The sequence below is a fragment of the Athalia rosae genome, chromosome 4, assembly GCF_917208135.1.
Source record: "Athalia rosae chromosome 4, iyAthRosa1.1, whole genome shotgun sequence".
NCBI classification, from domain to species: Eukaryota; Metazoa; Arthropoda; class Insecta; order Hymenoptera; family Athaliidae; genus Athalia; species Athalia rosae.
The window spans coordinates 1080272-1105277 of NC_064029.1; the positions used below are offsets into that span (position 1 = coordinate 1080272).

Sequence of the window (25006 nt, forward strand, 5' to 3'; positions counted from 1 at the left end):
CGTGTTCCTGAGGTCAAAATACGTTAAAAAAGCGTCATTCAATCAATTTTGAAAATACTTCATTTTTGGCTCAAAAATCGAAAAAATCCAAAGGGGTACCCCTTAGAGTTTTTTCAATTTTGAGGTCAAAAACCAAAATTTTTTTAAATTGAGTTTTATTTGCTATTCTTACGTATCTTGACCCCAGGAATGCAAATCTGGAAGCCAAATTGATCTATCTATAAAATTGATCGAGCTATCGGTAATTTTTCGCTTTTCGAAGCATAGAAAAACTGAGATATCTTGATTGGTTTCAAGGCCTGGTGTCTTGAAATAAATTTGAAACCGACTTCGTAAAGTTGATTCACATATAACATGCATACGAAGATTCAAAACCTCACGGCTACACCGTTTGATGTTGCATATATTAAGTAATTCTGGTAGAATTCGCATACTTTAATTAATCTGTTATTTGAAGGCCGTCTCGTTCTTTGGACTGTTTGATGTACTGATTTCAGTGTCACGCACTCTGTTCGTATCTCAACGATCAAATATTATTTTTCGAGCACATTTCTCCCACCGAATGGCCCTCGTGGCACCTTGGCATTTAAGTTACTCATCTTTTCCGCTATGATTAGTCAAAATACCCACCTGATGTAGTTTATCTCGCTGATGAATAGTCGTCCATTGCTTACGTACGTACACAAACGATGGTCTCATGGATCGAAAATGTTGTCAAAATATAGAGATACCAACGTTTGGACGCGGTGCACCCCAAGGGTTGCTTGGTAACGAAATGGAACAACACTTCATAAATTTTCTGTTCATTCTACCCGCGAAGCTATTTTATAGTTTCCATTTACGTTAGAGTGTTTGCTAAGGAATACGAGCCTCTGGACTCTGTCTTTCAACGGAATGGCTAATAACGCGTTAAGTAACGGACGCATTCATCATACGACGACACCTCAAAGTTTGAACATCGATAGAGGCAAGAAAGGTAAAATAATTAACGCCAACTCGATTATGACCACGTTATAATGTTCCAACTCTCAAGTTCCTGTAACTTTATTCAACGTTTATTTTTTTTTTCTGTGAACCAAATAAAAAAGCACTCATAAAAAATCCAAAATGTGGGTAATCGTGTATCGTAGTTCCAGATATACCAGCGCTAGAATGTCGGAATTGGTTACTCCATAAACATTACACGCGTCATGAGTACAAAATTTGTAAAATACTCATAGAAGAAGAACTACTACGAACGAATGGTTACAATGAATTCGCCTCTTACTTGAAGGTGAGATACTAGCTGCGCATTGATTTGAGTTGTATCTAGAAATTGAATATTTTTAGGGGTTGATACTGAGGAAAGAGGGAAAAGTGCAAGACTCCATGGATTGTTTCCAAACTTGCTACACTTTGAACGCGCGAAGCGTAGATAATGTGAAGCAAATAGCAAAGTCGCTGTAAGTAGAATGAGTACACTGATTAAAACACACGTGACAAAAAAAAAATACAATTGTTAGTAAGCGCGTGATTTTTTTTCTCCTGTTCTCCTCCACTTCGTCTTTCTGTAGCAATTTGTAAAGTAATGTATTCAATGGACGCCTTTGTAAAAGACGTAGTGAATGTCGTGACACGGTTTTGCCACGGGTTTTGGGATGCTGAATATCGATCAATTTCTGCGATGCAGTTCAATAATTCTCGTAGATTTCTATTAGGAAGTCACAAGAGATCGCTGGAGGCGTATTTAGAGGCAGAGAAGATGAGCGCATTGTCTGACTGGGAAGTTTTTTACAAACTTGGTAAGGACTTTCGGGATAGAAGATAAGTCCGACGTCTGGGAAATGGTAAGGAACTGTCAGTGAGTAAATATCGTGAGTTACAGGCGAATGCTACGTTAAATTGAATCAGTTGTCTGAGGGGAAAAAGTGCCTGGAGCGTGCGATCGGACTGACGTCTGACGAAAGACCTTACCGAACTCTCGCAAGGATTTACCGCGAGGAAAATCTTGAATCGGAGGCCGTCAGGGTTTACCTCTCTGCTCTGAGGTCAGTCAAGTCGGAGAAACTCAGTAGCTATGAACTTTGCCATCGCGTCCATAGCCCGTTCAATTGAAATGATTGAAACAATCGGAGAATAATAATTGTCAGAACTATACCGCAAGCATTTGGAATAGAAGATAATAGCTGATATCATAATTGCATGGTGTTGCTGTTATAATTTGATATCGTTGAATCTAGACGAGACCGTCTGACCAAATGGAAATGGCAAGTAAAGAGGATTGAAAGTTTTCGCGAGGTGCCGCACGCCTGAGTGGTTGCGAAGTATGGATTTACTCGTGAACAAACAGTTGGGAGCACCTATTATAATATATTTTAATGCGAATCTCTTGTCAACCGTGGAGATATGACTCTCTGTATCAAACAGAATATATCATCGCTTGGTAATTTAACGAACCAAGCATTCCCACTTGGGTTCGTATAATAAACCTCCTCCCTTCCAACTTCTCACCACTGTATGAGAGACTTCGGGACTCTGCGGTGCTGCTGTAACCACGACATTCCTATCTGACTATTATTAGTTGGCAAATTCTCATTTAAAATTTTAGCGCATCTCCGGATAACGTTGACGTCGCAGTTGAACTTGGTCTCCTTTACCTCAAGATGGGTGACACTCAAAGGGCTTTTCAGCAATTTGGGCTTGCTCTCGCGCAATATCCTTTACGCGCCGAAGCTCTTCTGCCGATGGCTTCCGTGATGCAGGTGCGAAGGATATTAATTGTATGCCGGGACAAACTGATACCGAATTTTAAAGCTCTCTCGATGCGGAAATTCACGCTTTTTAATTACTTTTCAGGGTCATAAGGAGTTTGACGTTGCCTTGTCTAAGTATAAAATAGCTGCGCAAGAGTGCCCGGAGTCGGTTTCACTGTGGAACAATATCGGCATGTGTTTTTACGGGAAAAAAAAATTCGTTGCGGTATGTAAATTGCCTGGTATTGTTTATCTTACCTCGTACGTGACGTTTCTATTCATGTACATTAATTTTTGAAGGAATACGTTCAATGTATCGACAATGTACAAGTCATACATAGGTTCATATTGTGTCAGGGAAGTTGTCCTTCATAAAAACCAGACAGAAAAATGAAATGTCAATTTGCCCGTAAATTTTATTCTATATCTTGGTATATGTATGTCAATTCACCTCTTTAGGAATCTCATTATGATCGTATCGTCTCTATGACATCGTCAATATTATTTCGATAAAGTGGATTCTTCAAAATTATATTCCAGGCAATTAGCTGCCTGAAGCGAGCGCATTACTTGAACCCTTTGGCCCCTACGTCAGCCTTCAATTTAGGCGTCGTTCTACTCTCAACCGGGCAGCCCGCTTCAGCGGCAGTTTATCTTTGTAACGCGGCAGCCTCCGCTAATTCTGTCAACTTCAAACAAGCTGGACAGACATACATGTTGCTGGGAGGTCAGTTTTTTATATTATAGAGATTATATGATAGGTATACAGTTGCCACATTTTTAACATTTTTACCGGATATGAAGTTGACGGAAGATGGAATTTTCATCCCACGTCGAGTCGGTTATATGTTGAATTTGTTTCATAATATATTAACCATTACCCACGTATGAATGTGGGTGAAACATACGGTGGGATCTCGACAGAAGACTTTTTGTTGCGACCCGCAAGTTGTTTGCATTTCAAAGGGCCACATGGAATGATGGTGTGCGAGGAGGGCGCGTGGCTGTTCGGCTTCGGAGTTCATCGTAAATTAGATTTTATATTAAAAATTCTACGCTCGTTCGTCAGTCATGGTTGGTAGTCCCGGTGTCCCGGTGTTCAAGAATCGTGTTATATAGTCCCATTTTCTGTATGCGTATCATCTATTCTTCTCTGATGTTGAAACACAAACGGAAGTTTTGATGCTCGTCTCAAGGGAACTAAAAATTTATTTCAGCCTCACAAGGTGTCAAGTCGTACCTAGAATCGCGAATTTGATATCGGCAAATCTATAAGGTATCGTGATAACTGTGATGCTACTTCTTATCTCACACGTGAGCCTATATTTTCTTTAGACTTATGCTTTACCTTGCCGGAATATTGAAACCCATCCGAACTCCTTCGATTCTGTCTCACGTAACGATAAGGTCCATGGAATTTTGGGGTTTTTCCCCTAATAAATGGTAAATTGGAAATAATGCGTGTTGCTCTTTTCGCCTCGCCGCACGACCCGGTAATATACCATTCCAACACGCAACTTCCTTTACAGAAGGAAGCCTAATATTGCGAAGAAAACTTGGCAATCGTCGACAATAATTTCATTTTATTTTTCTATTCCATTTCCTGCTCTTCTTACCAGTCGCTCTCAAGCAGCTTGAGGACTTTAAGGGCGCAGAAAAAGCCATGAACAAAGCGTACAGTCTTACCCCACATGATCCTCTAGTTCTGGTTAACTTCGCGGTGGTATTGGAGGCGGCAGGGAGGAAACAACGTGCCTCAGAAATGCTGGTAGAACTAGACGACATCCTTACAACCATCGGGGCTCCTGTGGAGTATAATTCCGAGGTAAATGAGAATTCGTTGCCACGAATACTCGCGGGACGTGGTAAACAAGATCCCGCATTTTCGTTGTGCTTATATAAATGGCCAGGGACTAACTTCCCATACCTTATCATATATAAGTATAGAAAACCGTAGCTTCGTCGATGTCCAATATTAGCTACCTAGGATATCATACATAGGATCCCAGATTATTCTAATTAAAATTCAAGTTTCGGTGAGCTGCCATTCCTGTAATTGCTACACTTCAACTGTTACTTACAGTCTCAAATTTTTTCAAAGCTCGATATTCCTGCTTTCTCCTTCGTCGATACAACTTGATTTCCATGTTAACATTACGATTATACCTGATGATGTATTATATGATTCGTAGATCGTGGAAACAGCCCGGAAACTGTCGGCGAAGTTGAAGCAAAACGAAGAGTCCACACCTAAAGATCACAAAGCTCCCTTTATCGATGACGACGAGGTTTAATATCCTCCTTCGATTTTATTTCCATTTTCTCGTCAGTCGGGGTCCTCGACCTTTGTCCGGAAGGAACATATGTTCACAGGGGAAGGAGAGGGGACCCACATTTAAAGATTTTTAATTTTTGACAGACGCGGCAGAGTAATACCGAAAAACGTAGCAAGAGGCTGAAAATAAATAAAACGAATGAACAAAATAAAGATATGAAACATTTGTCCTTGAGGGGACAATTTAGCCCCATCCCTCCTTTGTATAAAAATAGAAAGGTATACAGGTGTATATGACCTATGCCGGATATTATACTTATAATAGAGATGCTGAAATTGCGTGATATTATAAGATAACCGCGCTGCAGATACGTAATGACATTTATTGAATAGAATTCTAGAATTATAATTTTACGCTACGTCAAATTCAGTTTCCTCGATACCTATACCTCTTAGAGAATTCACAATACCAATCAAACGCAGGACTCGAGGAAAGGTTGTGGAATGGAAAAACTAATGAAATGTTATAATATATATATATTCACTGGGCGTAGAACGCCTTTTCAGATTTTCCATACGTTCGCGTGGTACCTGGAAATATGTGTTTGACTTTCATTCAAGGATTTAAATATTAACGAAACCTGTGTAACCGAATACAAATCACATGTGTATGAATATTGACGAGGTAATCTTTTTGCGAAAAGTTTTACCGGAGTTGGTAACTGATCAGTGGTTGGTTTGCAGTGGAAAATTATGGTTACGCAGGGGCTAATGAGATCTTAAATCCTCCCCCGGGATTCCTCGTGATTTGTCGTCTCCAAGGGCTCCGAGGCATCATTGCGAGCGAAACAATCACCCGTTGTGATTTGCGGTCAGCACGTAAGCTTCGGAGCTAACTTCCCTCGGTCACGAGATTGCATTTCTCGTTGGAAACTTCCGTTCACTTCCTTTAGGCCCAATTGTTGGAAAGGAAAAAGTGAAAACTAAAACAATAAATGGGGATGAGATCAAGGGCATCTGGTGTTGTAGGTGGGATAAAATACCAAAGTAAAACAGATTAATGTTCGACAATTGATAAATTTCTCGCAATACTTTGTCTTCCCTCATATCAAGTTTTACCCTCCCAAATTGATATCTATCTATATAGCAACTTTTCACACCGTATATCAGTCGGATATAATTGAAAACGTCGAAACGACGAACAGGATTATCTTGAAGAGAATTCAGAAAGCTCGTCCTTTTCAAATTTTCCCAAGCTTTATTATATCTCCCGTTAAAGATAGCAGCGGATTGATAGTAATTAAGTTCAAGTGGGTTTGGAAGGCCGCCGCGTTGCTCAATGAAGCATGAGGATAGCGACCCGAGGAATAAGAGGGTGTAAGTATTTCTGATCCTCCGTTTTGCGGTTTCTTTCTCAAATTACTTTAATACATGGGTATAGTACGTACGTTGCGATATCTTCGGCATAATATAATAAAGCACATGAAAGTAGAGAATTCAACGTTACGTTTGCAGTTTAACGATTTTGCACTCGAGTCAAGCGCTGCGAGGCTGGACGTTATTCTCGGTGTTTATAAATTTATTTAAATACAATACGATATAGATAAAGTTTACACATGTAATTCACTCCTCGAACACAATTATTCAGTCACTCGCTGTAAGCAGCTCAGGTTTTCAGCTGGGCTCAAGAGCTTAAAAATCCTCGCTGCTCACCCGATCTCGATCTAAAATTCTAAACATTTTTCTAATATACATATATCTATGTACGTACGTGTAATCTGTATAATTTAATACAATCACATACATATATATGACGAAGCTGATACTCTTCTTATACCTGACTTTAATCCTAATTGTACGTAAAAATTGTTTATCTTTATTATCTTAAATTGTAACATCTTGATTACGGGTCTCGTAATATTTGACGTAGATAATTGAATTAAATCTTCCGACGCTAATTGCAAGTGCTTCGCTGAATTTGCGGTTGAAAAAACCAGGTTTATGAATGAGGTAAATTACGTCAAACTGCGTGGGGCCTCTTTTCCGTTTCTCTTCACTCGGCACGTACGTACACGTTGGTATCGATTTTTGCGCAAACGATATAAGTTTGGGTTGAAAGCCAGCGGTAATTAACGAGATTACGGTAGCTAATTGATTTAGTTTTAATCAAGTGCTTTCCTGAGATCCAGGGCACGGCTATGAAAAAATAGAGAAAAATATCTCGGTCGCAGGAAATGCTTCTTACCTTCCTCTTCGTTCGCCTTGACCCGACCGACGCGACACGCTGGTTCCTCCTATTGCTCTTTTACGCTTCTTTTTGCTCTTCACTTTTTCCGGTTCAACAGAAATTGTCCAAGGGAAAGAATGAAAGTGTTTTCTGTTCCGTGGATTCGGTAACAGCCCATTCTCTCGTCCCGTCCGTATCACTTCACACACGGTATGTATTTTCAATTTTTCAACCGTGTAACGACGATGCTCAATAGGCTGTTCCGGTACTCCGTTCAAGTGGAATCTATGAAACGACAATTTAGAAAGACAATCCAAGGGAACTCAGCCCTTTCATTTTCGTGAATTCGATTCGAACCCTCCCTGCGCCCTACGTAGGAATTCGCAAAAATAAACACGATCGCCGACTGAGAATTTGAAATGTTTTTGGAAAAAAATCGAGCACGTGGGCGATTGGCGAGTGACGCCATCAGCCTAGTCCCCTTTATTGGGGACGAATTGCAATTTATTTTCAGTCCGGCTTAGGCGCGGTGTTTCGGACAAAGCTGTGATAATTGTTGACGCTTGTGATGTAATTATTTTTGGCCAAAACAGTTGACTTTTATCGGAATGGAATTTTAAACGAGGTTATTCGCCAGGTAATCGAGGCGAGAATTGAGGGGTGGAAATAGCCATGCTCGTTATTCATACGCCTTGTTTTTCAGCGTTCAGCTTTCACCTGTTTCCTCTGCTTTAGGTTTATTTCAATATTTGGTACATCCACTCGAGCCTGAGATAAACTTTGATTGCCACGAATTGCACGGAATTAATTTAGACAGCGAAATATCATTATCCGCCGTAGAACGTAATTTCAAAAGTTGTTCGTGTGCAATGCGAAATCCTACAGTCAATTCGCGTAATTTCCTTCCGCTCAATTAATCAAACAGACCCACCCCAAACGTAAGAATTATATCCCCGGGCGAAGCATGTCACTTTTTCCCATTAACAACTGGAAGATATCTCGGAACTGGAGATGAACATATCATTCCGGGACCGGGGTGATATCAGTCGGTGGGAGTTTTGCACATCGAATAAAACGATGATTTAAAAACATTTGAATTGAACGGTAGCCTTTGGACTCCTGTATCATACATAGGTACTCTGAATATCGGTTTGCTGCGTGGCCGGATGCCATTTTTTCATTATCCTAGGTTTGAACAGCTGACCAAACGTCGTCCGGAACTGTCTCGACATCGAGCAGTAGAGGATGAAATTAATAGCGCCGTTAAGGAGCGCGAGGATATCCATAATTTCCCCGAAATTGTGGTAGCAATTCCTGAAGAAGCAGTCTCCCAGGACTCCGGAAAGAAGTCCAAGTATTCCCTGCGGAAATTCGGTTACGAGGAATAGAAGGAGGACAGCCACGAGCATTCTCGTCGTCCTGTCCGTCCGTCTTTCCGACTTGCTCGCTCTCCGCGAGCCTCCATTTTTCATCGAATTTACAGCGCAAGGGTTGTAATCCCTCAGTGCCTGCTTCCGTCCTTTCGCCCTATTAAATTAATCGAGTTTGTTCCTCAAATGATATTTCACTTCGGCAAGAGACCAGCGGTTTTTGAAAGGGATAAAGAAGGATCGTGCTCACCTGTAAAGAGCTTTGATTAGCCAGCAACTAATTACGGTCAGAATCAGGCATGGCAGAAGCTTCACAACGACTGCCAGAACCCAAAAGTTCAGTTGGTAGAGAAAACCCTTCCCCGTTGAATTCGCGTCCATGGCATCGACGTAGTAGAGAATCTCTACCTGCCCATTCTCCTCGAACCTTTCTTCTCTGATCTACGGGGTAAAGAAACGCAACGATCGTTAGGGTGAATATACGATTCCTGTTTTCTATCAGCTGCTCGCCGAGGGAGAACGGTCGGCGTTGCAAAACAAGTTTTCGAAACAACAACTCACCCCGAAGACCAGATAGCTCGGAGCGCAGGCAACAAGGGGTGCTAGCAGGCTGCTCCAAAGTGCAACTCTACATCTAGCCGCCGTGCACCAGGAATGATTGTGTTGTGGAAACCTGAAAATTCGATAACTCGTTTTCGGTATTCCGTTCAGGGAGCGACAACTGGATAAGCTTTACGTGTGTGTATACGTGAGTGAGATTGGTAAGAGGTAATAAATTATTAAACGTCGTCGCGAATCGTCGTTACCGATCGAATATTATCGGGAAATTTTCAAGCTCAGTTAACCAGTTAACAGCGTAGCGCAGCCTATTTGATTGTTAAATGCCTTCGGGGAGAAGAACTTTACGGTAATGGATTATAAATATTTATGGATTTTCCTCCGTCGTCTGGCTTTCTTTTATTGGCAGTTCCTCGCTCTCGAGTTCATACGTGTATTTTTAGGGTTTGCACTGCAGGGTCGCATTATTTTCAGATTATATCTGATTTCTGAATTAGACCGAAGGAGATTAAGACTGGGTATTGGTAGGCTTCGATGGTTGACATCTTCTTCTCTCAATTCTTATCTCCTTTCGCTGTATTTACACCTTTACCTTTTTTCTGCAGTTCTTATCTCTTCGCGGTACCGGCCCTCTGAGAAATGTTTGCCGGCTTTTTCTCAGCTAGGCTAGCGTCAGCACTCCGCCGCAGCGTCAACGCGTCTTTTAATGGACCAAACGAGAGACACCGAGCGAGGGATCATCGTCTTCTCGCTCCCTTTCCTTCGTCTTAATTTTTTTTTTTTTTCTCGCCTCATCCACCTCCCGTCATTTTTTGCCGCCAACTTTTTTACTTCAGTCTGCAGCTGTATACGACGTATAATAAAATCGCACCCCGTGCGAAAGCTTGCCGTAATTTTCCTTCCTCGCCTTTTATATTTCCTACCTATTATCAGAATTTTTTTTCTCGTACCTTATACACGACTTGGGCGAGTCGGATGTCAACGCTCGTGATATCCCTGCAGCCAATCTTTCTCGAGCCGACACTTTACGGTCTCGACAATTTCATCGTTTTCCATGACACGTTTTTTTCGTTCTCTTGTTCGTGAAATCGTGCGTATATTCGTATTAAACTCACCGTTTTTTTCTTCGACTAATTCGGCGTAGGTGTGTTGCTATTTTTCACTTCTTCTCCGACTTCACCCTGAGTCGCCTGATCATTTCGCGCTACACGTCAGTCGAGTCCTTTGTCTATTCGTGCTGATTGCGAAACTTCCAAAGACGTTGCTATCGGGTCGCAAAGCCAGCTCAGATTATAAATAAGGGTGAAATATAAGTCATCGCTTGTCGGAGTCTAAAACCGGTTGATCATCGTCAAGGAGATTCAGCTCTTGTTATCACCGAGTTCATTAATCCAAGTGTAATCTCGCTGGGTACAACTTAACTGCACAACTCGTTCCGACCTTTTAATCACTTCATCCTTCACGTCGTTATGGTAATGATCGCGCGTTAATTATTTCCCGCTCTTTTTTATCTGCATTTTTTCAGCCCGTGCGAAATAAGGAAAACTCGAGATGGATAAGAAAAATAAATAGAACAAGGGAGAGGCAGCGGTGAATTCTAACTTCCCGCACGTTATGAACCGCTCGGGAAGTTTCTTTGAAAATTATTTCGAAAATCCGCGAGACGAGAAACGTGTAAAACGTGTCGCCAGATGCGATGTATATACGCTACTCTCATGGCTGCCGTAAACATCCTTACATAATTTAGAAGACGGTCTATTTCGCGCTTCGTTCCTTCTACTTATAGTCGTCTTATTTCAACATCACCTGAACAACTTTGAAATTAACGTGGGTACACAACTCCTGCGGGCACTAATTCTACGGATTGCAATTTAACTGCGTGAGATTTAAACTTTACCCGATTGAAGTCTCTTCTCTATTATAATTTACGTTTACATACGCTCTATAAATAGAGGTACGTAAATGCTAGAGAAAATTTCACGTTTCGAACGCAACATAGCTGTTCATTTTACGAGTAAATTAATAATAAGAACGTCATTCTAATCTTGGAGATAAAAAAAGAAAAGATACGGGAGAGAGAGAGCGGAAGTAATTGAGCAAATAGATTGCCAAGATGTTTCCACGCAACGACGTGAACATATAATTACCGAATAAAGACTATCCCGCAGAGGTATTTTCACTTTGTGAAAGCCCTTCGGACATTCGAAGCTCCTTTAAAACGCTTCGGAATTTCTCTGTTTCCAAACTTCCGGCATTGGGGTCGATGTGTTTTTAAGAAACGCTCGTGTATATGAACTTTGATCCCAGGGGTGAAATGGACCCGTTCAATCAGCCGGGGAATCCAAGCTGCCGCTGCACGTTCAAGCGTCCCGAATCAGTAATCGATCGATAACGCATCGCGTTCACATTTGCGATCATCTAATCAGGCTACGAGGTGGTATGGTGAAATATTAGGCGGATACATCAGAATCCTATCCCTGAAATCCGTATCTAATCCGGCAGGGTTGCGGGTCATCGGCTGTACAGATGCGTTGGCCTACTTGCACTTTGACGAGTTGTAACACAAATCCCGAGGGATGACCGATTTAAAATTGACAAATTCACCCACACGAATCGTCGAAAAATTCGCGAATCAAAAACCTTTGGAATTTTGTGAAAAAAAAAAAAGAATCGACCGAGCATCGGATTATACGAACCTTATGGCGATGTACCTCCAAACTGCAAGTGTCAGGGTGAGTCCAATGCTGATGGTGTGAAGAGCCTGAGCGAAGTGCATGTGAAAAAGTACGAATACCGCCCACCCGTAAGGGAATACTTGCTTCTCCGGCAGTATGAGGTATTCGTAAACAGCGAATGGAACGTATTCGAACATGACGAGCATATCGGCGGTGGCGAGTCCCGTGAGTATACGATTTATGGGCGCGGATACCATGTCCTTACGCGTGAGTACGACGATGTTGAGCATGTTCGCTATGGTGCCGAATATGCAAACTATCAGGGCAACGTAGCCGTGGTAGACCTTGTACGACAACGCGAAATCACGCACCACTCCGTTACAGTAGCAAAATTTTTCGGGGTTGTTGTCGACGGACGAAGACGTGGTGTGGATCGTCGGTAAATTTGGAAAACTGAAATTGTTCATGTAGTCGATATCCTCTTCGGTTATGTTGAGCTTTTTGAATAAATCCGACATATTCTCGTGACGATTCATGACTGTCACGTCGTGCAGCAGCTGTTTGAGGTAAAGCAAGGATGCGTTCAGCTGATTCGCACCCGAGTCCAATTCCGCCACGTTAAGCATCACATTCCCGTACAAGATCCTTGCAGTTATCGAAATCTCCTGCGCTCAATCCGACCCTCGGCATAACTGAGAACGGATCGAGGAAGTCGAACCTCCTTGTGATACTAAGGGTTCCGAAGTAGTCCTCGTACGGGTGTCTATGGTTCTGTAAATACAAAAGAATCGAGACCATTAGTCTTCGGAGGTCCGAAAGCTTTGTTGAGCTTAATCGTTCGTTATACGGGCGTCGTTGGAAATAGGTGTCAGACGCGATTTAATTTTTCAAGAAAACGAGTGAAACTGGTATTTTTCTGGTGAATTTGGTCTGGCAGCGTTCAGACACCGGGATACGGAGGTATGATGATTCCTAGCCACGCTGTGAACAACGACTTGTTTGTTTTCAGTCTACACATAGATAGGTAAGCAAAGCTAGTAGGATTGATATCACGGTAAGAACAACTTCGAACTCTAGTTATTGAAGAGAACTGGTTTCTTCATTTTATGAGAAAACTGGAGAACTCTATACGACGCTTTATTTACGTCATATTTTATAGCCGGTGCATAAACGCACATGAAGAGTATAAGTTTTCTATCGTGGTGTAGCTGCAGGCGACAGTTAAAAAGTTTAAAGCTCTGCAAATAGATCGCAAGGAAAACAGATTATTTGGTTCACCGATATCCTTGGATACCTACTCCGTCAAAGCGCGACGAATATCGAGGTAAAAGGCAATCGATTTCCAAACTTTTCTTTTTTCCTCCTGTTTCCGTCGAGGAGGAAACGCGCGTATAGCTACCGTAGGAATTTTCCGGGCGGCAGTATATCGGCGGATGCGAAAAACCGATTTATCGGAAATACCTGTAGTACATAATAAAAAAATATAGGTACATCCGAAATTTCATTTGGAAGTAGATTCCGCAGACTTCCTTGAAAGGATTCGCTCAGCGATACAAGATACAGTAGAGTAGTATCGACTGACGAATTGCGAGGCTTCCAACGGAGAGAGAAGCTGTAATTCCGCGGTATGAAACGGCGGATAATAAATTTATTTTTCGGAATCGAAAGCTCCAGCTGCGTTTATTAGTTTTACGCCATTATTATTTTCATAATCTCCTTATAATACCGTAAATTTTATTATCATCCTAATCCAGCGTATATCGCGCAGATAAATGTGCATAGTCGTATAGCTGTTCGCGTGTATAAAATGAAATTGCCAAAAATATTCATTGCGACGACCCGCAAAATTCCCCGCTGCACCTGAGTCCGATGTAGGTAATCGATGTGCTCGTTATACGAACACCTATCGGCCTATACGTATATCACGTCCTTTTCATCGTGTAAAGTTTAATTATAAAATTAATCAATGATAAATAATAGACTGGCCGAAGGTGAACAAGGCTGTACAGAGACCACGTCGCGGTAACGAATTATGACGAAACATCACAATCCGCTTTTCCATGTGATGCATAACCCTCGAATAAATTCACCAGGTTTATTAATAATGCGACGCTGAGCGGACTGCCTGAAGAATTTTCATATTCTGTGACTGACAACTTCCTCGTAAAAAGTACACCGAATCAAGTACGTACTGCTGATTTTTTTACTTCGGCTTCTCATGACTTCCAGCGAACGAAATATTATTTCCATGTCCTTTGCGTCCGGAAAAGTTTCATGGGTCTACGGAGGGACCGTTTTTCATTGGCAATGAACCGAGAAATCCCTGTCGGAAATCAAAGTGTGAGAGAGACCATTACGGATTTTCTCGTCTCCGATCGAATTCTTTGCGTTGAAGTTGTTTAGTGTGAGCGCGACTCTCCGAATGAATGTTTCAATTTGTCGCTTAAACGTTCGTCTCGGAGGTCCTCCGTCGCTATTTCGAATCCGATTTCAACGTGGCGAAGAGAGAGGAAAAAAAGAGGAGAACTAAATAAAGAAAGAAAATTGATTTCCTTTCGTTCCACGGGGTCGTTTAGAGGTTGCGGAAGCGTTCGTTGAATTCTAATCGCACCTACAGCCACGTCTTTCATCAGATGTGTCTGCAAGGAGACCCGATCGGGGTTTTAAAATTGCAATAATTTCTCGGCAGCTGATAGAGAGCGAGGGAAAAAGATTATTTCTAGTTTGAATTTTTTTACAAATGAAAAAAAACTAAAATGGGAACGTTTCAATTTCCTTCTGTACGAGACGTTCGTCGGTATAAATCGTTCATCCGTGAACAGCTCCAATCTCCTGGGAAGAAACTTGAGATGTGAAATTATCCAAGTTATCTATCTAGATCTGGAGGTCTTCAGAAATATTCTCTAATATTCGGGCTTAGTATTTATTGTTACTATTCCTCGAATCAACTCGCCTGCAGATCTCGATAAATTATCGATTTGCTGTATTTTGCTTGGATCCAGGAATAGGTTCAAGTTCAAAGCTCTGGCGTTTTTAGTGCTCGACGTCGGCGACTATCAAATTTCTTTACCTTTTCCAAACAGTGGTGGTCAACGCCATCTGAAATGTCAAAATGTTTTTATCGATTCAGTTATTTTTTCCTTTTTTTCTTTTTTATTCTGGTCATTATTTTCCGAAATTGCGGTTGCCGCCGCACGAATATGCGTAGTTATAGTTGGCAGTTTAGTTAAATCTGGTATCTCGTTGATTACAAATGCCGTAGGGGTACCACGAACGCCTACATACCGTCGTAATTCCAGTGACTAGAGAGGGCGAGTGAGAGGAATAAAAAAGAGATCCCAAAAAAGAGCTTTGCGCATGAAGCTGCATGTTCTGGGATTAGCCGATTGACTGGCCACGGTTCGAACTGATCAGTTCTAATAATCGTACGAATTACAGGCCCGCGTACAGCACGGTATAATATGTACACGCGATCCTATTGATTGTGGACTGAAATTTCTAGACACCCATTGGAAATATTCGCAAGTGATCAGGTAATTAGGGGGGCGCCGGGCGCTGCAAAGCGGTGGATAATGAGGTTCGGAGAATTTCGTGAAAAATTTGCCATAATTAGATTTTACGGGCAAGGGGACTCAACGTTATCCCTATCTCTCGAAATATTCCGAAAATAACTTTTCACCGCGTATACAAGCGGTGAGCAAGACGGACAATATGTACGCAAAAATTTCCCACGTAGCTGGAAACGTGCGTCGCTTTTTGTATTCCGCGTAACGACGAGTGGGTAGTACCTTTTTTAGAAAATCTAGATAACAATTTTCCAAATACCCGTCCGTCATCACCCTTATGCCGGTTATGGATATTACAAATCGTGCAATTCTTACGGAAAATTTTCTGTATGAAATTTCTTCTTCTGCAAAGTATAAAAAATGAACAAAATAATTTCCACATGCTCCAGTTCAGCCCCGCTGGTTCCATAATGTTCGTGTATTTAGAGGTAAAACTACCCCTATTATCCGCACGAGGTTAAAGCTCCCCCTGATTTGACCAATGAAATTAATACGGCGTAATTAGCGATAATTCGAATGGCGGGTTAAAAAATTCTCCTATCGCTTTTAGCAAACGAAAAATAATTTCATTGTAAAATGTCCTGTGATTATTAAGAAAGAAAGAAAAAAAAGTCGATGTGCGTTGACATTTTTTTCCGCCGTGTTATACGCAATCTTGGAAAGTATGACTTTTTTCTCAAGAATTATGAACGTATATGACAAAAACAAGCAATCTGTGAAATTTACGTGGCACTGTAAAGGAGTACGAGTTGCAATTTTACTCGTCCACGTTGATTTGACGTCTGCTGCATCTGTGCCAGCGGAGTTTCATTCCATACACGATGCAATACGATAGCAGCAGCAGCAGCAGCAGCAGCGTAGTTTCGTTAATATCGTACTTAAAGCTATACCTATGGAGCAGCAGAACTAACTTTCTAGTTTCCAAGTTTTCTGGACTTCCTGCACCTCTTTTCTTCACCGTTGCATATACCGCTGGGATTCGAGAGATTGAATTATTGAGGACGAAGGTCGGATGGCATTGCATGGTAAAATGTTACCCCTCGAGACTGGGGCAATCAGTTTCCGGCCGTTTCTCCAACGTCGCTTTTCTACGTCCTTCCAGTTTTTCCATGTAGTAGAAAAATCACTTCAAAGTCTCGAGGTATACCGCAATTTCTTGCCGAGGAAGCGGCGGTAAAAACTGACGGTGAAACCGTAAAAAAACGAAACTGAAAAATGAATTATAATTCAAAAAAAAAAAAATATGTATCATACGCGTACGTTGTAGTATCTTTTTTTCTCTTTTTCAGAACCACGAAAAATATCTAGATAAATGTCTAAACGTGTATAATTTAGATCAAAAGACGCGTCAATACGAACTTGTGCCATAAGTTTCACAGATCATCTACAATATACATCCATCGGACGCAACTGCGTTTTTAAACGTGTCTACGTTCACCAAGAAATGTACCAGACTCAGCAGGAAGTTCCGGCTGCAGACGACCTAGAGGCAAAGTTTACAGAATACAGTTTCCACAAATATCAGATATGATGTTTCGTCGCAATAGGGAAAAATTATCTATCCACAGTCACTATACTGGATATCTTTAAGGTTTAAAAAGTGATTCAGTCGGTGCAAGTTATTCTTTCGTTCTTTCCTTCGAGATGGCCAAAAATAAATGTCTTGGGTGATGAAGCTTTTTAGGATGATAAATTTTTTTGTCGGGGTAGATCGGTACATTTAATATCTCTGAACCCTCGGGATGAATTGGGATCGATGAAACTATAAATGTAACTTTTTACTTCTAATAAAAAAAAAAAAGGAAAACAAAAAATGATAAATAAAGAGAAGAAGATGCTTGGAAACTCGAGATGGGTGTAACTGAGCTCAGAGCTGAGAAATTTTACCCGCAACAGAGTGCGCTGCTCGGTGTATGTCTTCGAAAAATATTGACAATCCTCTTTGGTTCTCTTGATAGCGAGGATTACGTTTAAAGGAGTAAAGTAACCGTGAGGGCTCATCGAAAACTGAACATCGCAAAGCACAAACGAGGGAGGTTACGGTTTATTTCGCGAGTTAAGGAGTCAGCCGTTACAGCGGGAGCCGAGGTCTCGTCGTTGTGCGTACGAAGGAAAGCTTTTAGCCCCTGGCTTCTTGGATACATGTAACGAAGGAAAGAAAAAAAAAATTAATTTATCTATAATCAGCGAGGCATTCCGCAGCCTAGTAGTTATTTTAACCTTGGTAAATGGCTCGCAACCCGAGATTCTCGCGTCACGATAAAACTCGCTCCGGAATAAAAGTAAAAATAAATCTTGGCCCTACGGGGTTTAAGGACAACGAAACAATTAAACGTCTGCAAATTTAGAGAACAAAACTCGATCTATCCTCGCCCGTATTTTTACAAAAAACTTTTTTATCCCAAGAAGACGAAGTTAAAGATAAAGAAAAAAAAACAACATAGCAGCACAAATAAGAATCCCTTGAGATATATTTATACCCTTAAATTGTATTTTAATTTCTCTACCAAGGCGATATATGTACATCCAAGTATACCTAAATCAGCGGACCATAAGGCGATGAATTAAAATTTAATTCGCTTAGGTTTAATAATACTTAAAAATCTTTTAATAAGGTATACCTTGGTCCTCGGGGTGTGATTTGCAAGGATTTTTAACGCGGGTGAGTCGATGACGCGAAGGTGAGAAGGAGGTCGAAGGCTGCAACGCTGGATATGTTTTCACGCGGATAAAGATCCCGGTAAAATTGAGCAATCCAAGCGAAAGATTGAGCCGCAGATCAATTATGAAGGGTAACTTGCAACGCGCAATGGCTACTAACCTTTTAGAGTTGAGAAAAAAAAGCTCTTCACTACGGTATTCCTGCAAGGTTTCCAAATCCCGCAGGCTTACACGGTCGTTCAGTTCGCAGCAAAGCGACCTTCGGAAAAGTTTCTTTTGTTCAGTCCGTGAATAGACGTGAGTTTTGGGGAGTTGGCCCTAGACAGAAATATACTTATATACCTGCTACGTAATGTTGAGGGTGAGATGAAAATTCTCAAATCGCGCGAGAACGCTCGTTGGCTTGGGTGCGCAAAAGTTGCGTCGCAACTTTAGTGCACGTCGCGAAAAAGAAACTCGCCGTTAGTCGTCGATGGCCTTTGTTCCGGCGATTTTCTTTCAGATGCTGATCTCTTCGACGCAAGGTATAGAAGTGGAAGAAAAAAAAAATGTACGAAACGGTTGATTGGTACTGTAACAAAGAGTAAAGCTTAACAAATCGATCAATTAAATTAAGCTTACTTTTCTTGCTGCTGGAAAGTAGAAAAATGTAGTTTTCATTCCGTTATATTGAAAATCTAAGAAATCGCCATGTTCTATTACTTCCAGAGGAACGAGGGTTTGAAAAATGAGTCTCCTGAAACTCGCTACTGCCGAGGTGGAAAAAGAAAAATACCTGTTATAGAGAATAATAATAACTTATAAACTTCCATGTTCAACCTTGAACTTGCGTTAAGACGTAAAGAATCCCAAAAAAACAATAGGTACTGATGTTGAATCACCCAAAAAACTTTACTACCGCCACAGAATCTTTCCTCGGAGTTCGAGTTATTGAAATCAAACTGTCTCTGCAGCGAGTGGGTTATTTTTATTCAGAAAATTTGGATTAAAATTCATGAAGATGAAAAAAACAAATTGACAAGTAACCGATGGTCATCATTTTCTCACTCAGTAATTGAACGTGAGCCCGTTGTACTTAAAATCTCGCCGTAATCCTTGTAACGTAGACTAATTTTTCTCCAGAATTGGAAGACGATCTCGGCGATGCGATGAAGAGGCTGAGTGAGAACCCAATCTTCCTAGTTTGCGAAAAACATATAAAAAAAATTGCAACCCAAGCTTAAAACGAATTAAGTTTACCGGTCGCACAGATTTCACCCATACGTTTCAGCGCTGACCCCGTTAAACTTTAATAGGTTTGGAAATTGAAAACTTTGAACGGCGTTTGCCGAAACTGAATTAAGATGTTCCTTCGGCAGAGTCATTCTACAATAAAGCCGAAACGCAGGTCTGGCGTTCGAATGGGAGACCAGGCGACCCGCGCCACCGTTTCAGCATTTTCATTCCGCCCTAATAAATGTAGGTACAACGAAAATTGAGATTGTGGGGCGCCGGCGAATCTGGAGAACAATCGGATCGCGGTAGCTATTGCAGCAGCAGCACGTGTACGAGCCATTGTGGATTCTATTGCTCGGACGAATCGCGGATGGGTTTAAATTGCATCGATTTGAGTCTGCACCGTTGTGGGAGCCGCGGTGGCATTTTACCGAGTTGGAATTAATGAGATACGACGTAAGCTCAGCTGTATACTTCGGAGGGGAAAGTGACGCTGCAATTTTCGAAAATCTCTCAATTAATTTTGACCAAGAATCGCGGCAGACGTACACGTATGTGACAGTTTCATAGCAGCGATTAATTCTGTTCGTACGAATATCGCGACGATCGTGCATGTGTCGCGTTGGAATAGAAAAAAAAAAAATTCAAAGTCACTTTCACGACGGGTCAGGCTTACGAACGTGATGTATATCGCAGAATACTGGGCCTCCGAAAAATAACATCGAGATCTCATCCGATTTACGTAGAGGTTCGAGATCGAGGGTCACCGGTAATACGGTATGTGTGGCATAATATATTATACAGAAATCGTGATACGATGCCAACGACGAAATAATGGAGCTAAAAAAAGAAAGCTCAGCTACACGGATGGACGCGGTAGTCGCGACACGGGTACAATCCGACGACAACCCTCATACAACGCGACGAAGGCGACTCACACTAGTACGCGGATGGATCCGATCGTGAATTTATCACTCGTCGATATGAAATGGGTATGAGAAACTGCCAATAAACCGAAAAAAAGCTCTGGCGAGGCTCTCCCTTTCTCTTTTCGTACTCGATCTCCATCGTGTTCGATGTTTCTTTATCGCGTACCTCTATTTATCAACCCCTCGGGATTCCTCACATTTTCAAGATCGACGAACCTCCCCTCGTTCGCGTTTACTCGCCGTATGCGTGTAACGTACATTAGCCAAATGTCTTTTCGCGCTTTCGTTTTTTTCCCGGTTCTATTCTCGAGTAAAACGTGCAGAGTACCAGGTGATTAAATTCGAATGATCAACGTTAAATATTCATGGTTCGGATGTACGGAGGACGAGTTATCGGCGCTCACGATAAATTTGTATATATTTTCTGGAGCGGCGCCGATCGAGTGCCTCCGCGAATCACCCCGAAGATTGCAGATTCTATTACCCCGCGCAGGTGTACAAAAAAAAAGAAGCACCGGCTCGAAGTAATCCAAAGATTTTCCCCCTCATCCGTATATTCATTTACCGGAGATTTCCGGGTGACAGGTAACGATGTTATTTCGAGACTTATATAATTCCGATACGTTTCAGGACCCGTCATTTTTTTCCATTTCGTACCATCGGAATGGGCTTTTTTCACCCCTCCCTCACCCGAGACGTAATAACGTCGGTATTTTAATGCGTGACGTATAACAAGACGTCTGATAAAACAGCCGAGATAATATTAATAAAATATGACAATAAAAGGGATGAAAACACACGAAGATTTCACACCCGGAGAATCATTCGGAAATATAAATATTCCGGTGTCGCGTATCACGTCGTACGAGTTGTACTTTGCGTACACCTCTTAATCTTCGCTCTTATCATCTCGTGTTTTTTCTTCAAATTAGAAATAAGGGGCCGAAAATGCTGCCCACCGTCTCTTTATTAATTTATACTTGCTCTTGTTTATTCGCCTCTTAGAGTCTAATAAATTCCCTTTATCGTCATTTCTACCCTCGAATTTTTCTAAATAAAAACCCCCGAACAAATAGGGTGGGATGTAATTAATATCATGTACGTACCTCGAACTAATTGAATCTTCTACTATGTGCTCGCCTTATATATTAATTAATAATTAATGCAGTACGGGATGCCGGGCGGCGTGGGGGAAGGGTGAATTTAAATTCAGAGCGAATATGTATAGAAGCTGCAACCTTCGTGCTTCTGATAGCTTTCGCACCCCTCGTACAAAAATCTTCAAATCCTTTTCGCCGACGATCTCAGCATGAATAATACAAGACATTCAACTGCAGTTAAATCGCGAAGTACACGGCGAACGGCAGAGCAGGTGGGCGTACGTTTGGATCTAACGAAAAGCTCACAACGATTCGAGCTCCGAAAGAAAATAAGATTAAGTAGGTACACATAATTGAATCGATTCAACGAAAACGAACGGGAGGCTGAGTGGCTGACTCGGCACTGGGGTGCGGGGAGCTTTTAGACTTTTCATCCGCATGCGTTCGGAGTTTTCGTTTTACTCTTACTTGTTCAAGAATATTTCGAACTTGACCGATACGTCAAGTCGTGGACTCACGTTGTGCGGCGACTCCCGGCGAAGATTCGAGGGGTGCAGAGTTCGTTTTCGTAACTGCCTTTATTACCATGTGGCACTTCAGATTTTGATAGAACTGCCAACGGTGATTAACGAATGTATTGACACGGTAATTTAATCGTTAATGGTTCAGTACATAAAACTTGAACGGGCGAAGCTCTGGCGGCGCTGTAACGCGGACGTTCGTAATAAAAAAAAAAAAATCGATTCGCCCTCTCGGAATTTCACAGTAGGATATTTGCACGCGTGTCGCGAATTCAAGACTTTGTAAATTTGCGAGTGTACAAAAAGTTCGGACATTTAATCTCGTGTACACGGACCGGGTCCTTGGCCGTAACTGCTCGCGATCGCTTCCGGTTTTTGCCTTCCAAATCGTTGCAGTACAGCGCTTATACCCCGTTGGCGGTAATCAGCCACCTAATCCGTTCGGCTCGTCTACGTCAGAATCCTTAGCTAAATTTTTTATCGTTCGCCAGATATTAATAACCTTATCTCCTACATTCTGTCTAGGTATCGCACAACGGCGCGAGTCGCGATATAGCGTGATTCGCGCCGATAATCGCGTATCGAAGAGATGAGAGAAAAACCTCCCAACCTTCCAGTCTTCGGGGTGGAAAAAAAAATCCTTGTTATTAGGATTCGTTCGCGCGTACAACGTGGATTCACGCTTCGAACGGGCCTTTTTTTCAGCCACCCGGTGCGGCGATAACGAAAGAATGAACGTCAAGTTGCGTAGTACAGGCACCTGTAACATTGCGGGGTTGTTGAAAGATCTTTGGGCGCGGCTGCGGGATTATCAATTCCCCGAAGTATCTTCGCGAGTATAATTTTAGAGATGTATATTGTATAAGTATCGTCGTCGTTCGGCTAAAGTTTCTCACGGTCTATCGTATCGAACAGATTAGCCGAATATATGTAGTCTATACCCGCGTTTTGGTACGACGCTCCGAGTTCGTGGGGTGCGCGAATGTATCGCGAGTTCGTGTTTCTCGATATTTTCCTCCACTGTCAATTTTACACGCAACTTATCACCAATGGCCGTATATCCACAGAACGGTCCTTTTACCGCTGAATTTCTCCCCTCGAATATCCGACGAGCGTGCCGATCGCAAAGAAATCTATGGCAGCGTGCGAGATGGATAAATTATTTTGGTACAAAGATGAAAGAGTCCCCAATAATCGTACGCTTCGAAGCCAACGTGGGTTTAGAAAGTTCAAAGGCGCATGTCATCGAGCTTTCTAAGATCTGAGATCAAGTACGTGCACGGCGTGGAGGTAGGTAGAGGGAACCGGGGCACAGTCGGTACCTCGGCAGAAAATTAACAATCTTTCTCTTTTCGAAAAAACATTATTTTCCCGCGGGGTTCTTCGCAAAAGTCTTTCTCTCACTTATTGTTCCGAATCTCTCGAAGGGATCTCCTTTTCGATCGTTGCTTCCTTTCACTTGAACGACGCATGTTTTTCGTTTCCAAAAACTCTTGAATCCTCGGAAATCATTTCGTGGTCTGTAGCAATATTGCTCAGTTTTTCAAAAAAAATTTCTCGAGAAAGGTCCACCAGTTTTTAGCTGAAGCGAATTAGCATCCACTTCGCTCCGATCTCCCCATGTACACGCGGGTTGTTTATTGCATAAATTTTGCGGACCGACAACAACAACGTTCCGTGCATAGAGTGCGCGGTTGAAAAATCTAAATATTTGAATAAGTAACAAGAAAAATCGAGGTGTAATTTTTTCGGGCAATATGGATATGACCTCTACAGAGGTACGAGGATGTGTATTATTTTTTAACCGCGTTTCGCCCTTTCGTTTACTTTGAAAATAAGAGGGCGAAAGTGCTGTTGGCCCGCGCAGATTATTTTATACCGCGTCGCTCGTGTTTTGTGATCATCCAGAACTTCCGGCACAAATTTGCCGTATATATATAGGTATATATATAGATAAGGAGAGATCCTCACGAATACAAACACTTAACTTAAACAAAAGTTGTCTCTGGCGTGAGAAATATTCTTCGTCTCATCCCGTCGAAGCTTCTAAACAAACAGAGCTGGCGGGTTGAGATGAGAGAAGATTCGAATATCTCTTAGCGACGAGATACTGCGTCCCTGTCTAATGATTCGAATTTTCAACCGTTGTCGGTGGGCCTCGCTACTCATCCCGATCGATGATAATATGCTCTGTTTCCGGTACCGTACACATTTTTTTTATCTGTACTTATTATAATCACGTCGATAAGGGCACTCGCTCGCCCAGTGTATGTGTCTATCGGCACCTGTGCGAGCTATTTTCTTTCTGAACTTGCGCCACGTTGTGAAAATTGCTGAGAAACAATTGACCGAATCCAAGTAGTAATTATTCCATGTCGTTTGAGGGCGAGGTACGTAAAATGAGATGCTTTTGTATCAGAAATTGGAACGGAGCTCAAGCCGGAAGATATTCTCGAGGCGGTGGTAGTTTTCCAGAAACATTTACAAGCTGGACATTTAATTGCAGAAGGACATCTGCGACGCAGTTGAAAAAATCCCCTGTGGATTGTTCGAAACCGTCGAGTCCGACGACGAGTTACACAAGAATTAAAAGAAAAGGAACGGAAAAATTTCTCACCACAATGCTCAAAGTTTTCCACTCTAGGGGGAAATGCGCGTAAAACGAAAAGAAACAAATATCGGGTCATGAGAACAACAAAATGTCACGTGTCCACCGAAGTTTTCGACATCTTTTGATACGCCCATCGATGTATATCCCTTTGGCCGGAGAGCTTTCAATTTTCGTCTTCGGGGTAGAGAAATTTCTTCGATTATAAAAATTTTTAGTGACAAGACAGACCTCGGATTATTTCCATAGTCTTGCACTTAAGAACCGCTTATTTTTCGTTCAAAGTTATTAATTTATGCCGCGTTCGCGTGCGGAAGAATACCAAAGTATATAGCACTAATTGATAAAAGTATACGATAAGATTTACAATGAGCTGCGGTGCGTCGGGGTCTTCGGATCTAATTAAACATTTGCATAATTATAGTCATATAATAATAACGTTTACCTACTATGTATACCACTGTTTGCATAACGAGGGTCACATAAATAAATAAATTTGTATACCTTAACATAAAACGCTGTTACGTACCGATGGATATATATGCGATGACGGTATACATATCTAATAC

The 25006-nt window shown here is 41.8% G+C and overlaps 2 protein-coding genes across 7 annotated transcripts in view; one reads left to right on the top strand and one right to left on the bottom strand.

Annotated features, from left to right (window-relative positions):
• The first annotated feature begins 840 nt into the window (after nucleotides 1–840).
• On the top strand, nucleotides 841–6799 carry LOC105687475 (Bardet-Biedl syndrome 4 protein). Its single transcript, XM_012403140.3, has 10 exons — nucleotides 841–976; nucleotides 1131–1273; nucleotides 1330–1442; nucleotides 1687–1781; nucleotides 1865–2027; nucleotides 2588–2741; nucleotides 2836–2958; nucleotides 3273–3459; nucleotides 4352–4557; nucleotides 4925–6799. The coding sequence occupies exons 1-10, from the start codon at nucleotides 895–897 to the stop codon at nucleotides 5024–5026; spliced, it is 1368 nt and encodes a 455-aa protein (XP_012258563.2). The 5' UTR covers nucleotides 841–894; the 3' UTR covers nucleotides 5027–6799.
• Nucleotides 6800–8063: 1264 nt separating this feature from the next.
• Nucleotides 8064–25006, bottom strand: part of LOC105687613 (G-protein coupled receptor dmsr-1) — a 39848-nt gene continuing 22905 nt past the window's right edge. For 4 of the 6 annotated variants that reach the window (XM_048654615.1, XM_048654614.1, XM_012403402.3 and 1 more), the window contains 4 exons: nucleotides 11859–12608; nucleotides 9166–9277; nucleotides 8855–9045; nucleotides 8064–8761 (listed from right to left, as the gene is read on the bottom strand). In XM_048654615.1, coding sequence (XP_048510572.1) covers nucleotides 8359–8761; nucleotides 8855–9045; nucleotides 9166–9277; nucleotides 11859–12463 — 1311 coding nt within the window. In that variant the 5' untranslated portion in view covers nucleotides 12464–12608 and the 3' untranslated portion in view covers nucleotides 8064–8358. Of the gene's footprint in view, nucleotides 8762–8854; nucleotides 9046–9165; nucleotides 9278–11858; nucleotides 12609–16314; nucleotides 16612–18224; nucleotides 18383–25006 lie in introns of all 6 variants that reach the window. The other 2 variants (XM_048654612.1, XM_048654613.1) reach the window with 2 other exon arrangements.